General features: G+C 49.0%; 1 protein-coding gene across 6 annotated transcripts in view; it reads left to right on the top strand.

The window, feature by feature from the left end:
- Nucleotides 1–16,667, top strand: part of TRAPPC9 (trafficking protein particle complex 9) — a 500,764-nt gene that overhangs the window by 316,883 nt on the left and 167,214 nt on the right. For all 6 annotated transcript variants that reach the window (XM_032316499.1, XM_032316500.1, XM_032316503.1 and 3 more), the window contains one exon: nucleotides 3,104–3,246. In XM_032316499.1, coding sequence (XP_032172390.1) covers nucleotides 3,104–3,246 — 143 coding nt within the window. The remainder of the gene's footprint in view (nucleotides 1–3,103; nucleotides 3,247–16,667) is intronic.

Genomic DNA, 16,667 nt, shown 5'->3' with positions numbered 1-16,667 from the left:
ATCGGAGAAACTAGAACCCGTAGGCACTGTCGGTGGGGACAGAAGATGTAGCAGCCGTGGAAAACGGCACCGTGATCCCCACAACGATTAAACGTACGTACATAAGTGAGGACGCAGAGGGCCGAGAGTGCATCTCAGGACCGCGGTCTCCCCGTGTTCGTGGCCGTGTCGTCCACGGCAGCTGAAGGGTCAGAGAAACCCAGGAGTCCCTCAGCAGATCCGTAAACACGATGTGGCCTGTATGGGCCGGGGCGTGTTCTCCAGCTTTAAAAACAGACCTTCTGACACCCGTTACACCACGTGCGACCCTTGAAGACATGAAACTGATAGAAACAAACCAGTCCCAAAAGGACAAAAGCTAGGACACTTTTTACACGAGGTTCCGAGAGTCCTCTCATTCGTAGGCACAGAGCGTGGCGGTATCCAGGCCTGGGGGAGGATGGGGGTGGGGGCAGGTTAGCGTTTCTTGGGGATGGAGTTTGGGTTTGGGAAAATGAGGAAAAATTCTGCCTGCAGACGGAGAGCAGTGATGGTTGCCCAGCTGTGTGGGTGTGCATGCCACACAGCTGTATGCTTGGCAGTGGTCGAAAGGGCCCCTTTTATTATATATACATATAATGGTGATAGAAAATGGGGAGGGGGGAGAAATAGCCCTACAATCCACTTCCGGTTTCTTCCCATTTTAAGCCATGTTGTGTCCGCGTATGAGACGGCGAGGCTGCAGCGGGAGAAAGGGTGTCTCTGAGTTGAGTGTCTCTTTGCTCTGCTGCTACATTTTCTCATCAGATCTGCGCTGAGCTGGGTGTTCCTTATTGTCCCCGTGTCACAGTGGGGTCGTGGGCTGGGAGCGGAGGGAAGGCATGGCCAGGATCTTGGGGAGCCAGAGGGCTGCCCTGAGCCTAGCCCCCCCCCGCTCCCCGCACCCGCTCCCCCCACCCGCTCCCCGTCCCCGCTCCCCGCACCCGCTCCCCGCACCCGCTCCGTGCTGCCCCGCACGTCTCTGCAGTCTCTCGGGAGGGTTGCTGTCCTCCTCGGGTGCCCCGTCGCTGATGGCAGGCCCGTAGAGGTGTGTTCTTCATTTTAAAAAAGTCTGTAGCTGGGGCTGCTTCTCCTCTGGGAGGAAGAAATAGGTCAATGAAAGCACAGACCAAAGGCAAAACATCGTCTTACCAGGAAGGTTTATGGGAATAGGCTCTTGAACCTGCAGCGGAAGGCAGGTAGCTCCTGTCCTTCTGGAAGCTTGGCTTCCCTTTGCTCTTCCTAGGTGATGGGATACGTACGCCTTACCAGGAGCACGTGGCTTTGCAGCCCTGGCTGGCCGTTGTCCGTGCCGCCCCCGTTTCTCTGGGCTCTGTGTGCTCTGACTTCCACGAGCGTCGTCCGTGCTCAGCGGAGGGCCAGACACGCTACTTTCTCATGCCCTTGCCCACGGCTCGGCCGCGGCAGTGGGTGTTCTCCTTGTCCTCCGGGAGGTCTGCCGCTTTGGATTGCCATGACTCTGCCTCTCGTCTCTTGCCGCCGGTGCTCCCTAATCCGCGGTCATGAAGGTCGGCTTGTTTTCTCCTTACAGTTTACCAGGAAGCTTTTTACAGAGAGAACCAGATGGGGAATACTCAGTTTTGCTGGCCACAAATGGTCCATGTCGTCCGTTTATTTGTCCTTGCTGTTGCTTTGCAACCTTTGCAAGCTCTAAAAAGTGCTCTCAGGCCCGTAAGACCGGCTGCGGGCCACATGTGGCTCCCGGGCAGACTTTCCTGATGCCTGTGTTGGGGGCTCGCTGTGGAAGGCAGAGTCACTCTGGCATGCAGTTGAGCTGGGTTTGAGATTTCTGGTTGCTATAGTTACATGGGTGCACCACAGGCTCCAGAATTCCTCGGGTGTCGTCTTGTATGGGGGAGTGGGGGAGCAACGTAGGGGCTGCCGAGTGCCAGGCATTTTCCCAGCACGGACCGCCTGCATCCTCTGCCCTCCCTGCAGGCCCGCACCACCAGTGGGCTCTCTCCACACCTCTGCTCCTTCCCCGCTGGTGCCGGTGGCGGGAGCAGACGGGCCTCCCTGCCGTCCTCGTCCCACACTGGGCGCCTGGGTCTTCCGTGTTGGCTCCGTTGGCATCCCTGCCCCTCCCGCACATAGCGGCCCATCTCCACCTAATATCTGGCGGTGATACTCATCCGTGGATGAATGGGTTTTCCAGCCCGGCTCAGTGGTGGGAGACCTCTAACAGCGCTGGGGTCGGATTCTGGCTCTCGACGAGCTCCTGCCCTTCGCCCCACTAGAATGGGTATTTATCCCTGCCTTTGTGCCCTTGGCATTGGCGGCCCCTCCTCCAGAAGCTTAGGGTTTTGCCTCAAAGGAGAAAGAGGGGTCTGATAGGGGATGAGAGGGGAGTGTGGGGCTGGGGCTCGGTTTTGGTTTCTTAATCTTCCTTTAGTGGCCGCTCACCCCCTTCCTCTGTGCCTGGGCTACTGCGGGGCTCCTCTGTTCTCCCGCACCCTGGCCCGTCCTTCGTGTCTATGCCCAGGGAGGCCCACAGCGAAGAGCCTGCAGGGGTGGGAACTTGTTCTTGTCTGGGCTCCCAGGAGGTCTTAGCCATTAGTAGAGCCTTCACTCAGCCTCGAGCAATTCGTTACCCTTGAGCCGGCCCATATGGTGGCAGGCTCTACGCTTGCTCACCAGGTGTCCCTGCCCTTCCCTTCTAGAAGGGCCTTGTACCTCCTTGGTCTTTTGGCTCCATGGTTGCCCCATGACCCCATCTCTTGCAGGGTTCAAGGAAGTTTCACGGGTTTGTAGCTTGTCGGCTTTACTGACTGTTGGCCTGGGAGCCATACTCTACCGCTCAGAGACAAGCGCCCCCTCTCACACCCCCCTCATGTTTAAGGGACGCTGACGGGCGGGTGTTTTTCTCTCTCAGATGCTCTATGCACCACAGGAGAATTGGAGAGCCCTTTCCGTTTGTGTGTCTGGGACATGTTAGTGCAGACACGGGGCCATCGGAAGGACGGCGCGGGCGCCGGCTAGCAGAGCTGCCCAGCGGGTTCTCCCCTGCCTCCTGGGAGAACGCTGATCCGATTGTTAACGTATCGTCTTTTTTCCATCATTTTAGACCCTGGAAGCTATTCTGAATTTCAAGTACTCTGGAGGGCCGGGCCACGTGGAAGGATATTACAGGAACCTCTCCCTGGGGCTGCACGTGGAGGCCGAGCCGTCTGTTTTCTTCACCCGAGTCAGCACTCTGCCGGCAACCAGGTAAACGGAGCTCGGCTCCATCGGCCTTTCTGTAGCCTCTGGCAGCACTGCCTCTGGAGTTCTGGCCTCTGTTGGTCTCGGTGCCGGCGCTAGTCAAATCCAAACCATCGCGCCCCGTTGCTCAGCCGTCCTGGCAATGGGTTCTGCGTGAGGAAAGCAGGCGTCACACAGAAGTGCCTGTGAGCGGATGGGCTCTCCGCCTTCTCAGATGGCCTCACGGTGACGGTAGGGTTGCAGCGTGCGGCCTGTGCTTGTCGTTGTATGGGGCGCGTTCCCCACGCATTGCCCTGAGCCTGGCCCTGGCTTCTTTCCGGTTCAGTCTCCTGTTGGTAGGGGGTTCGGCAGCTAGCCCCATGTTCCGGGCACACCTGGGGGAGTCCTACGTCTTTTTCTGTCTCACTGCTGGCATCCCAGTAAAACTGGGCCCCTCCAGGTTGTCCAGCATCTCGGCATCTCCGTTCGTGGAGCTCCCTGCCATCCGGAGCACTGGCCGCTTTCTGCCCAGGGAGCCCTTTTTACACCGAAGTTTTCTCTCCTAGTTACTTCTCTAGGCCTAATCTTTCAGGGAAGAGAAATCAGACAGCGTATATACTTCAAACCCCGAAGTGGCCAGAGGTCCTAGAGGCGTTTTTCTGGAAGGTGGGAAAAGGCCAGTTTCCCATCTCCAGCTTCGACATAGGCTGAGCTGGGAGTGATGAGGTCCGAACATGGTGGAGGGTATTCCTGCTGCTCAGATGCTCGCCCCCACGGCCAGCAGCCTGTGGACAGCAGGTGCTGGTTAGCACGGGGTACTCGTCTGTCTTCGTGTCCAGGGGCGCCTTTCCTACGGGCTCAGGACGCAGTGGGATAGTGCTGTTTATTCCTAGCAGAGTTGAGGCAACAGCGGTGACCAGCCCCTCTGGTCTCCAGCTGGGGAAAGAGCATCACTGGCGGCAGCCCCTCCTCTCCAGTGGTTCCCGTCCTCCCCAGGGTAAGACAGACGGGTGTTGCTGCCCCTGTTAAGGTTGATAGAAAACTCCCTTTAAAGTGATACAGCCCCAAATAAGAAGTGTAGTTTTAGTTTATAGGAAAGACTATTTTTCTTCCCAGCCATTGGAGAACGGCTTCACAAGAATTAATGGCTTAGCTCGGGCTTTTTAGCATTACATTTCATCATCTGTCACTTTTTCAGTCTGTGGAGTAATAGCCTTTCTTGCCGAGGCTCGCCTCTGTTTTGAATTTGTTGTATAAAGCATCAAAGCGCTTGGCCCGGGGGGAGCTGTGGCCAGGACCGCTGCCAGACGCTGTTCCTGCTCCGGTGTCTCCGGCCCTTCCTGCGCACTAGGGCTGCTCTGTGATGTACCTGCCACGTTTCCCTCGCATTCCCGCGCCACCTGCTGCTGCTGCTCATATAAATAGTTCCTGGAAGCAGCACAAGTTGTCACCGAGTTGGGTTTGTTCCCCACTCTGGATGTCCAGCTTGCACGTCATGGCCCCTGCTGCTCTAAGTGACAATTTAAGACGAGAACAATGGCCCCACGTGGACTGGAGCGAACACACACTTGCAAGAGCCGGTGGTTAGCACAGGGCTGCTTGCCTCCCGAATCCACACCTGCTGAGCCGACCCTTTCCTGTTGGCTTGCATGGTCATCTTCCTGCGCTTGGGATGGAGACTGGATTTCTCCTAATCCTTCCTTTCCACCCCTGCCAAACCTAGTCCTCCCCAGATCCTGTGCGTTGAGCCTCTGAAAGTTGTCCAGGTCGTCCCCTGCCTTCCACTGCACATCTTTCTCTAAAACCCTTACTCTGGTTTTGCTCCCACATCAACCTGTAATTACAGATGTTTCCATCTCACTGTCTGGCTTAAAGACTTGCCCAGCGCTTAGGAGATAAAGTTTGAGGTCGCTACTGTGATATTGAGGGTACTGAAAAATTTGACCCAGACCTTCCTCTGGAGCTCCAGTTCTGTTTATCCCCCAGTTCTCCAACAGCAAGTGGAGACTCTCCCGCGGTATGTCAGGACAGTTTCCTGCAATGTGCCTTTGCATACATCCTTTTCTAAAACTCTTCTTAAACTATCATTCTTTTACTTAACCTTCTGGAAAATGTTTGTTGGCCATTAATGATCTATGTCATCATTTTTTGTTAAATTTTCCTGAATATAACTATACAGAGTGGGTTGGTCCTTCTCTGGGTCTCTGTACTTCTAATAAAGTACTTACCAGGCTGTGCACCTTTAAACCATCACCTTCAGTGTCTCATTTATTCTTAATATCAATACCTCCAATGTTTGACATGCTATATAAAGGATTCAGTGGGGTAAGAGATGGATAGAGCTTTGTCCTTGTGTTTCATCAGCCTGATAAAAGCTCATCAAGCAGGAATAATACCAAATGGAAACACGGGTCTATATTAAGGAATGTTGAATCCCAGAAATAGAAATAGCAAGTGAATAAATATCAAAGATTCTTCCCTTTGCTTAATTTCTTTAAGAGACTGTTGACTATTTAAAGAAAAAATAAGAGCATTTAATTTTGTGGTGCATATCATATATAGAAGTAAAATACTCAACAGGAAATAGCATAGAGAAATGGAGGGGAAATGGAGTAGAGGAGAAATGGTAGTTCTTACATGCTATACGTTACCACATTCTAGCTTCAACCATATCATAAGTTAAAGACACATATTGCACACCCTTCAGCAACCACATAAAGTGTGGATGGTCAGTCAGAAGACAGAAGATGGGTTACTAAAAAATGCTTACTCAGAAAATCAGGCAAGAGGTGACAAGAAAGGAGTAAAGAATTAGGAATGTACAGTCAGATCGGAAACAGATAGCAATGTGGTTGACTTAAATCCAATGTACCAAGAATTATATTAAATGTAAATGGACTGAAGACTGCATTTAAAAGTGGAAGTTGTCAGATTGTATTAAAAAAAGGACTAGAGTCAATTACATGTTTCCTACCAGAAACTCACAATTACATACAATTGAAAAGCACAAAGATTGGGGAGAAGATATACCACGCAAACAGTAATCATGAGAAAGGTGGCGTGGGTATATGAATATCAAACAAGTAGATTTTGAGGAGAAGAGATAGGGTAATGTATATTGATAGAAGGATCAAGTCATCATGAGTATGTAAGCCTAAATGCAAATGTACTTATAACTTCAAAATAAAACTGACATCTCAGGGAGAAATGGAAAATGCCACAATTACAGCTGAATATTTTGACCCTCGTATCTCAGTATTTGATAGAACAAGCAGACAGGAAACGAGCACAAATATAGGAAACATGCACAGTTCTGGTAAATAATTCCAGCTAACTGTTATTTATAGGATGCTAAATGCTTATGTTAGAAAAGTTGAATGGTTCAAAACACAATACAGAGTAGTTATCACTGAAATAGAAAATGAAAAAAATATGTAAAGTCAATGCAACCAAAAGTTGATTCTTTGGGAAGATTAATAAAATTAATAAACCATAGTCAGGACAGTCAGAATTAAAAAAGAAAGCACTATTACTAATACTGTGGATGAATCCTACAGATCCTGTACACATTTAAAGAATAATAAAAAGTATTTTATGATAAATCATATTCCAATAAAATTTACCAATGGAAAATGTGTTGAATGACAAAAATTACTAAAGTTGACATGAGATGAAATAGAGTCCCTGACGTAGTCACATATCAGTCAGAGTTTAAAGTCTTAATTGACGTTAACTTGAGGCTCAGGTGATTTCACTATGAAATACATCAAGCTTTTAAGAAATAAGTAATACCATTTCTACAAAAATTCTTCCGGAAGTAGGAAGGGAGGGAATACTTCCAGTTCTCATTTTATGATGATCTCTTCACCCTGATGCCAACCAAATCCAGGGAGAGACATTATGAGAAATAAGTGCTGTGACCAGTGTGCATAACTGAAAAACCCAGAACCAAATGCTAGTAAATCAGCTCCAGCAGTAAAAGAGAGAACATGGTGTGGAGAATTCAGGTTTCATCCAGCAACAGAAGGTCCTTTGACCACGGAAAAATCAGTGCATGATGTTACTCTACCAACAGAATAAAGGCCAGAAATAAGATATCAACTGATGGGAAAAGAACCCTCTGACAAAATTCAACACTTCTGATAGAAACTGTCTGTAAACAAGGCTTGGAGAACTTCTGCAACCTAGTCTAGGGTGTCTACAAACCCGTAAATTACATAGTTGATACTGTACCTAATTATGAAGGCTAGCACTGTTTCTCTAGGCTAGCATCAGTCGAGGTAAGTATGTTTGCTCTTGCCAGTATAGTCATTACTTTTCTGCCAGTTCTATCTAATCAGAGCAACGAGATGAGAAAAGAATGAATGCTGTAAACATTGGAAACAATGAATAGTTATTATTTGTTTGTGTGATACATGTGATCATTTACATGTAGAGCTACCAGGAGATCTACCATACCAAAGAGATTACCAGAACTAATAAGTCAGGTTAGTCAGATTGAAGGATGATGCCATGTTATATTCAGAAACCAATTATAGATTTATATATTAGCAATTAATTTGAACTTGAAATTTTGAAAATATTTATATTGCAGTAACATATAACACATAAGGCTAAATCTTTGTACATATGATCTCTACCTTGAAAATGACAAAGCATAGGTCAGGGAAATTAGCACTTAAAAAAATTGGAGCGATATACCATGCTTATTGATTGGAAAAATCAATTTTTGCTAAGATACTAGTTTTCCCAAATTGATTATAAATTCAGTGCAATTTCAATCAAAATCCCAGCAGGGTTTTTTTAATATTTTATTTATTTATTTGACACAGAGAGAGCGATCATAAGTAGGCAGAGAGGCAGGCAGAGAGAGAGGAGGGGGAAGCAGGCTCCCCGCTGAGCAGAGAGCCCAATGCAGGGCTCGATCCCAGGACCCTGAGACCATGACCTGAGCCGAAGGCAGAAGCTTAACCCACTGAGCCACCCAGGTGCCCCCCCAGCAGGATTTTTTTTTCTTTAGTGCAATTGACAAGTTGTTTTAGAAATTATTTCAAAATGGAACAGGCTACTGCCAATGGACTAGACACAGGTTTTGACAAAAAAAGAAGTTGGAAGGTATAGGGTATGATTTTAAGACTTAATATAAAGTTAGAGTAATTAAGAGAGTGCTATTAGATAGACAGGGGGATTGATAGATCATACTAGGTACTCTAGAAATAGACTTTCTCATATACGATCAAATGCCTCTGTTTAAAGACTTACTTATTTGAGAGAGAGCACAGAGGGGAGGGGCAGAGGGAGAGTCCTGGTCAGACTCCATGCTGAGCGTGGGGCCCATCATGGGCCTCGATCTCATGACCCTGAGATCAGGACCTGAGCCCAAAGCAAGATTCAGGCGCTTAACCAACTGTGACTGCCACGTACTCCTGATCAACTGACTTTTAGAAGGTATGAGTAGAACTTCTTATGGAATGAAAACATCTTTCAAGAAATCGTGCTGGAAGAACTGGGTACACATCACACACAAAAACTCATTTGAGATAGATTCTAGATCTAAATGAAAAAAACTTTATAAACCTTTTCAAAGAAAAAGTAACAAAGTATCTTGGTAACTTTGGTGCAAAGATTTCTCAGATGGGATCAGAACCTACTAACCATAAAACAGAAAGCTGATTAAATGCATTTTATCGAAATTAAAAACTTTACGTCATCAAAAGGCAGGCTCCATGCTGGGAGAAAATGTGTGTTACACACGTGTGCAACAGAAGTCTTCTATCTGACGTACATAATGAAGTCTTAAAAATAAACCCTAAGAGACAATGGGCTGAAGATTTGAACAGAGACTCACCAAGGAAGGTATACAGACGGCCCACGCTCACTTGAAAGTACTCCACATCATTCATCATCGGGGAAGTGCGTGGTAAAACCACAATTGGATGCCACTGTCTACCCGGTAGCGCTGCCGAACTTAAGACTGACCACGTCTGGTGCCATTAAGAACGTGGAGGGGCAGGAGCCTTTGTAAATCACAGGAGAGTAGCACAGCACACGTGTCGTCTGGCCATTTCTCGCCAAGTGTGATGTCTGCCTACCCAGTGACCTTGCAGGGGCCTTGCTCAAGAAATATCAACATTTGTCTTCACAGAAAGACTCCTGTAAGAGTTTCCATAACCGCTTTCTCTGTAGTAACCCCAAACTGGAAGCCACTCCAGGTGCCAGTCAGCAGGGCACGTGTAAACGCTGCAGTGCATCCGTGCGGGCGGACATTCCTCCAACAAAGTGAGCCACTGGGACGCGCAGCAACACCGAATAAGCTCAGAATCGTGATGCCAACCGCTGCGCAACCTCATTTATGCCTGTTTCTAGTAGAGCATGAAGCAGAAGTCTGGACCACGGCGGGCGCAGGCTGAGGGGGAGCAGGGCAGGAACGGACTCGCAGGGATAGGGTCGCTGTCCCGCTGTGCCTGGGACTTCCCAGGTTTTAGCTCAGAAATGCCCTTGCCCTGGGAGAGCCCTCGGTGCTGGGCAAACCCAAGCAGGTGATTGCCCTAGAAGGAAGAACGTCTTTTGAGTTATTGAAACCTTATATATCTTGGCGGAGGTGAGGGTTGCAGGATTGTAGCAAATGCGTACATGTGTATGTAACTGGAGAGAACACCTGTTTTGTTTTGTTTTTGTCTTTATCTGGAGAAGGCTGGGAAGACAGCCTAGGAGATGAAAATGTCTTAATGGTTGAAGAATGAGTAGGGTTTTACCAGCCATTCCCTAGGAAGAATGGAGGAGGGTTGCTAACTGTTGTTTCTGTTTCCTTGGCCAGATTTTGAGGTCTGTGCAGCCCACAGTCTGATTACCAGTCCTGGTGCCTCAAAGCTTGGTGCCCGTGGCTGTGGTAGGGCCACAGGAAACTTAAGGAATGACTGAACGAGCGTAGAAAGTCCTTGATTTAATGGTTTGACTTAGGATTATTCAACCCTGAAATGGTGTGAAAGTGGTCCGAACTTAGTAGAAACTGTTCTTGGAAGTTGGAATTTGGTTTTCCCTGTCCAGTGATATGCAGGTACTTGCTTGTTATGCTGGGCAGTGGTGGGGAGCTGGGGCTCCCAGACAGCCAGTGATTACGAGGGTCAGTACCCTGCAGACTGAGAGCTGTTCTGCACACACACGGCCCTTCTGTTTGTGACTTCCAGCGCAGTATTCAGTAAATTTACGTGAGACGTTATCAAATGGGCACTGTGAGATGTTTTTGCCCAACTGTGGACTAATGTCAGTGTTCTGAACACATATAAGGTAGGCCAGGCTCAGCTGTGATGCTCAGTAGGTTAGTGTATCGAATGCGTTTTGGCTTATGATATTTTCAGTCTGGGATGGGTTTATTAGGGTGTAACTGCGTCATAACTGCAGATCTGAAGATGCAAAATACGAAGACTACACTTATTCCCTTGTCTCTGGTGTAAAAGGCATGACTTTAAAAAAAATGATTTAAGCTCTTTTTTCCTTAGAGACCCATATAATTGCACGGCCTGAAACTTAGCAGAATTATCATGATTTAACACAGGCACTCGGTTTTTCAATATTTGCCCTTCATAGAATTTGATGTGACATGGTGGGTTGTGAACTCCTTATTTTTCATCTTACTCCCAGATGAAGATTTCACTGTTAGCGTCCTGTCATTTTCAAGTCAAGTGTCCCCAGAGATGGCTTATTTCAACACACTTGCGTTCTAAATAAGGTCCAGAGAGGGCATGCGGTTCACCCGGTTCCTCCCAGCGTGTGACATGGCTTCGGGGCCTCTGTAGCACACACAGCTGCGTGACCCCCAGTACCTGGAGCCTGGGCGGAGACTCCAGCTGCTCTTGGCGCAAAGGGAAGCCAAGCAGACATCGGAAGAGAACCATCGCTGGCACAGACCGAGTCTACGCTACTCTACAGCCGAAACGCACAGGGGTGGGAAGCTGTTGTGCTCCCTGGGTGGTTTCAGTGTCTGCTGCTGTCATGAACGTTGATGACGTAGGCAGGTTTTCTCACTGGTGGTTTTCAAATGTTAGTGTTTTGGGAGAGAGAGGGAGGGATATTCTATTTACTCAGGGTCTGCTGTATTCTAGAGGGTCCTGGGTCTGGGGCTCAGTGCCCCATAAAGCCCAGAGAACCCTTTGTGGGGGGCATTGTGTCAGGAAGCGTGGCCTTAGCCTGAGCCGAGTGTCCACAGGGAGGAAGTGTGGGGTGCAGTGGGGTCTCTGCCAGCCAGTCTCTGAACTGGAAGCGCTGGGCTCTTCATTCGGCCCCTTACCCCGCCGTGTCTTTGGAGGTGGCCGGCTCTCCCAGGTCCGCCTCCTGCCCCGCCGAGCACTCAGCGCGGCCCTGCTCACCTCACCGGGCTGAGGGTACAAGCGCGTTAGGTCCTAGAGGACGCAGATGCGTTCTTGACAGCAAAGGACAGGATGGCAGGTGGGGTTCCGTGGCTCTTCCCCACAGCCCCCCAAGGCTTTACAGAGGTCTCAGCAGACTTCCATTTAGGAGGTCAGTTACGTTGAGATTCACAGAGTTGGCTGGTTTGTTGCCAGGACCAGACTGAAATGGATCGGGCAGCGCCACTCCTGTCTCCGTGCCCGGCCTTCCTCCTGCCCGAGGAGCAGTTTCTGTCTCGCCTGTTAAATAAATGATCCGATCTCCTACATTGCTCCTCGGAGCTGTGTGAAAAATACCGTAACCTGAGCGGGGCGTGGGGTGTGATCATTATTACATTATTAATAGAAATCATGTCACTTGACACAGCACAGCACTTATCTGTAGCCATTTAGGAAAATTCCATTTCCCCCCACGGGGTAAGACGGCTCAACTCTGTGGGGAACTTGTGCTCACAGACCCATGGTAAAGGCAATCTTAATGTTGGGTTGTATCATGGTAGGTCTTTCTCACGTTGTACATTTATTTATTAAGTTGCTTTACGTTTAACCAGACTTTAGAATTTTAACAAGCCCCGGGATTCAGAAGGAAGCGTACCGGCGTCTGATTTCAGATGTTGATGCCGTTGCTTATTTGCACTGTGGTCTTGAGCAAATCGTTTCTGTTGCTACCGAGATGACACCGATCTCGCAGCGTTGTGGTGAAGTTTTAAACGTGTCCATCAAGTGCTAACATAGTGCCTGTCTGGAGGCAGCGTGCTGCAAAGCATGGTTGGCAGTGTTCTTGCTTGTGTGTGCCCCTGCGGGTTCCAGCTCTGTGCCAGACTCTGGGGGTGAAGGGGTGAGTCGGGCCTGTGAAGGCACACAGCCTTGCTGCGGCGGGCCCCAAGGGCTTCCTCGGGGTGTCCCTCCTCTCAGCATGTCTGAGCGGCAGGTCCGTCTGCCTGTCCCCCACCTTACGGCCAGCTCTCTGAGGGCGAGCACTTGTGGACGTGCCGCTGTCTCGGCAGCATCTCTCCAGTACACCATTCAGTAAATGTCACTGTGCGGATGGGAGCAGCGCGTGGGGGAAGCCGGAGGAGAACAGTTGGACTTGGCTTCGGGGGTTACAGGAGACGTGACACTAGTTCTCGGGGGGCGGTGCAGACAGGACAGTGCCCGACCTCCCCTGTGACAGGGAGTGATGGGGGCGCGCACACCGAGCGGTGGGGTGGGCCACGGCCACTGCTGCTAGGGGTGTGTCTTAGCCTGGCTTGGCCCCGCCCACCCAGCATGCCCCAGAGAGCGGCTGCGTCCTTCGCACACGCGTCCTTGTGACCAGTTACCCCGAGGGAGCAGAAGGCTCTTGCCTCTTCCTCTCCTGAGCGACAGAAGGTGAGACAGTGTTTGCAGTTCTGTTGGTCTGACTCAGTCCCATGTCAGGCTTCTTTTTTTTTCAATTTATTTTGAAATAGTTACAGATTCCCAGGAAGTTGCAAAAAAATGTGCAGGGCGATCCTGTGCAGCCCACACCCCCTTTCCCAGGAGGACATAAAGTGTGTCTGTGGTTGGGAAATGTAGAAAATAAATACTGAAAAGAAGGACTTTAAGTGCCAAAGTAAGACCCTTTGTAATATTTAGTGAACGTTCCAAGTTTTTTCCAACATCCAGGCAATAGCAAGGTATTTGATGTCAACGAGATGTAGTAAGTGTGAGAGGACTGGTCCCCAGATAAAGGGCTCCCGGAGAGAGGGTGTTCAGGGCTTGGCGCCGGGGTCCGTGCCCGCGGAGCCCGCTTCGTCTTCAGCAGGGACGGCCCTGCTCCCTCTGGGGAGCTCCTGTCCTTCAGAGGCTGCTCTTGGTCATTGCTTCCCATCTCACACCCTTCAGGAGGATGGCCAAGCCCAGGGAGGGGGACTCGCCTTCTTGCCCTGTGGGAGGTGCAGGGGGCAGTCCAGCCAGGGAACCTATGCCGGTGGGCCACGAGACAGGGCGGCCCACCACTGCCTCGGTGACATCTCTTCGGCAGTCCCCCCAAGCTCGGGCTATGAGGCACGACCAGGGGACAGGAGGAAGGCTGCCTTGCTTCTTGGAGAACCTGTCTGGCTGGGGTTGCCAGCCACACACAGCCCCCAGCCTCCAGGTGCATGGTTGTCAGCAGTCAGCACGTCGTCTAGCCCACCCCACACGGCGGCTTGTGTCCTCTGAAATGAGGAGCACACCTTCCGTTGTCTTTCCGACTTTTTTTTTTTTTAAATTTTTTCAATTTATTTATTTTCAGAAAAACAGTATTCATTATTTTTTCACCACACCCAGTGCTCCATGCAATCCGTGCCCTCTATAATACCCACCACCTGGTACCCCAACCTCCCACCCCCCCGCCACTTCAAACCCCTCAGGTTGTTTTTCAGAGTCCGTAGTCTCTCATGATTCACCTCCCCTTCCAATTTCCCCCAACTCCCTTCTCCTCTCTAACACCCCTTGTCCTCCATGCTATTTGTTATGCTCCACAAATAAGTGAAACCATATGATAATTGACTCTCTCTGCTTGACTTATTTCACTCAGCATAATGTCTTCCAGTCCCGTCCATGTTGCTACAAAAGTTGGGTATTCGTCCTTTCTGATGGAGACATAATACTCCATAGAGTATATGGACCACATCTTCCTTATCCATTCGTCCATTGAAGGGCATCTTGGTTCTTTCCACAGTTTGGCGACCGTGGCCATTGCTGCTATAAACATTGGGGTACAGATGGCCCTTCTTTTCACGACATCTGTATCCTTGGGGTAAATACCCAGGAGTGCAATTGCAGGGTCATAGGGAAGCTCTATTTTTAATTTCTTGAGGAATCTCCACACTGTTCTCCAAAGAGGCTGCACCAACTTGCATTCCCACCAACAGTGGAAGAGGGTTCCCCTTTCTCCACATCCCCTCCAACACATGTTGTTTCCTGTCTTGTTAATTTTGGCCATTATAACTGGTGTAAGGTGATATCTCAATGTGGTTTTAATTTGAATCTCCCTGAGGGCTAATGATGATGAACATTTTTTCATGTGTCTGATAGCCATTTGTATGTTTTGATTGGAGAAATGTCTATTCATATCTTCTGCCCATTTTTTGATATTTGCCTGTTTCATGTGTGTTGAGTTTGAGGAGTTCATTATAGATCCTGGATATCAACCTTTTGTCTGTCTTCGATATCAGCCACAGCAACTTCTTTCAAGATATGTTTCCAAAGGCAAAGGAAACAAAAATGAAAATAAACTTTTGGGACTTCATCAAAATCAAAAGCTACACAGCAAAGGAAACAGTGAAAAAAACAAAGAGGCAACCCACGGAATGGGAGAAGATATTTGCAAATGACAGTACAGACAAAAGGTTGATATCCAGGATCTTTCCGACTTCTGACATGCTGTGTACCTGTAGAGGCCAGCAGGTGGGGCCGAGCCCATCTCGGCCGGAGCAGCTGGACGTTCCTTCCATCTAGACTGGTGCCAGCTCCATGTGTTCGCGCTCTCTGGGTCCGGGTGCACCGCCTCCCAGGGACTCCCTCCCAGTGTTGTGTTTCTGCTCGCAGGTGTGTCTTCAGGGGACTTTCATATCTTACTGATACGTAGTATTAAACTATTAGTAAAGTCGATAGTTTTAAGTGATCCATATTTTATCAGAGAAGAGTATATCATTAAATGTTGCAAGCTGATGTTTGTTTTGTATCAGCATACCTGCTAAAGACAGTTAAAAGTTTTCCTATTTAACAAAAAAATACATGAATATATTTTAAAAGTCTCACTTATAAACTTCAGTGAAATGTGCCTATGTCATGGAGCACAGGTGGCTCAGTCCGTTACGTGTCTGCCTTCAGCTCTGGTTGTGAGCTTGGGGTCCTGGGATGGAGCTCGGTGTCAGGCTCTCTGTTCGGCGGGGGGTCTGCTTCTCTCTCTTTCCCCCTGCTCATGAGCTCTCTTTCAAATGAATTAAAAAAAAAAATCTTTTTAAAAAAGTGCCCGTCATGTTTGATTTAGGGACGGAACACGTGCATCAAGGTAGATTCCATAAAAGCAACAGTTGGCCAAACTTTCTTTGCAACCTTATGTGTAGAATTCTTGCATTTTGCATTTTTGAAGTTTCCTGGTTTGTTCAGTCATTGTGAAGTGAATCTGCACGGTGACGCACGAGGTGACTTCAGGTAGTTATTTGCGAGTGCTTCTCTATAGGCAGTCCTGTTCACATTCGGCTTGCCGTCATTCCCAGAAAATGAAAAGCCACATTGGACGTGCTCATCATTATGCATTGTCTTCGTGAGGCACAGGTGTCTTGACGTGCCCAGCTCACAAACCTGGTGACAGTCACCTGAGGCTCAGTCACACATTCCCCGGCTCCTGGCTCTTACCCACGGTGTCTTCTGCGTACAGGCCAGGTGATAGAACAGACACTGAGTGGAGGGGTCTTCGCAGCCCCTTGGTGCGGTGCTGGTCTGTTGGAGAGGAGCCAGTGCTGTGACCGAGCCCTGAGCACATTTCTCTGAATGGCAGTGGCTCCTCGGCGTGGGCGTCCTGGCCCCTCAGCCTCTTACGAGGGTGCTTCGTATTTGAGCATCTTCACTGAAACGTCATTTACGCCCCATATGGTCCCTGCACTCACACTGTATGTTAGTGTTTTTCAGAGAGTAGAGTTGTTCAGTCATCACCGCAGCTAAATCTAGAACTTTCCATCCTCCCAGAAGAAGCCCCACCCCCATTACCAGTGGCTCTCATCCTCCATCCCAGGCAACTGCAAACCTCTGCTCTGTCTCTGCTTATCTGTTCTCAGTGTTTCATGTAAGTGGAATCATACGGTCTGTGAATGTCTTCTTCCTCTTAGCATAATGTTTTCAAGGGTCACCCATAGTAAAGTACTGTCCTGCCATTCGTTTTTACGGCTAAATAGTTTTCCATTACTGGGATACATTCCATTTTGTCGACACTGGCTTAATTCCTTTTGGGAGCCGATACGAATAATACTGTTTTGATATTTTATGTACCAATTGGTGTGTGGATACTGTTTTCATCTCTCCTGGGAATGCCTG

The sequence above is a fragment of the Mustela erminea genome, chromosome 16 (genome assembly GCF_009829155.1).
Source record: "Mustela erminea isolate mMusErm1 chromosome 16, mMusErm1.Pri, whole genome shotgun sequence".
In the NCBI taxonomy this organism is placed as follows: domain Eukaryota; kingdom Metazoa; phylum Chordata; class Mammalia; order Carnivora; family Mustelidae; genus Mustela; species Mustela erminea.
This window is presented reverse-complemented; position numbering and strand designations above follow the sequence as displayed.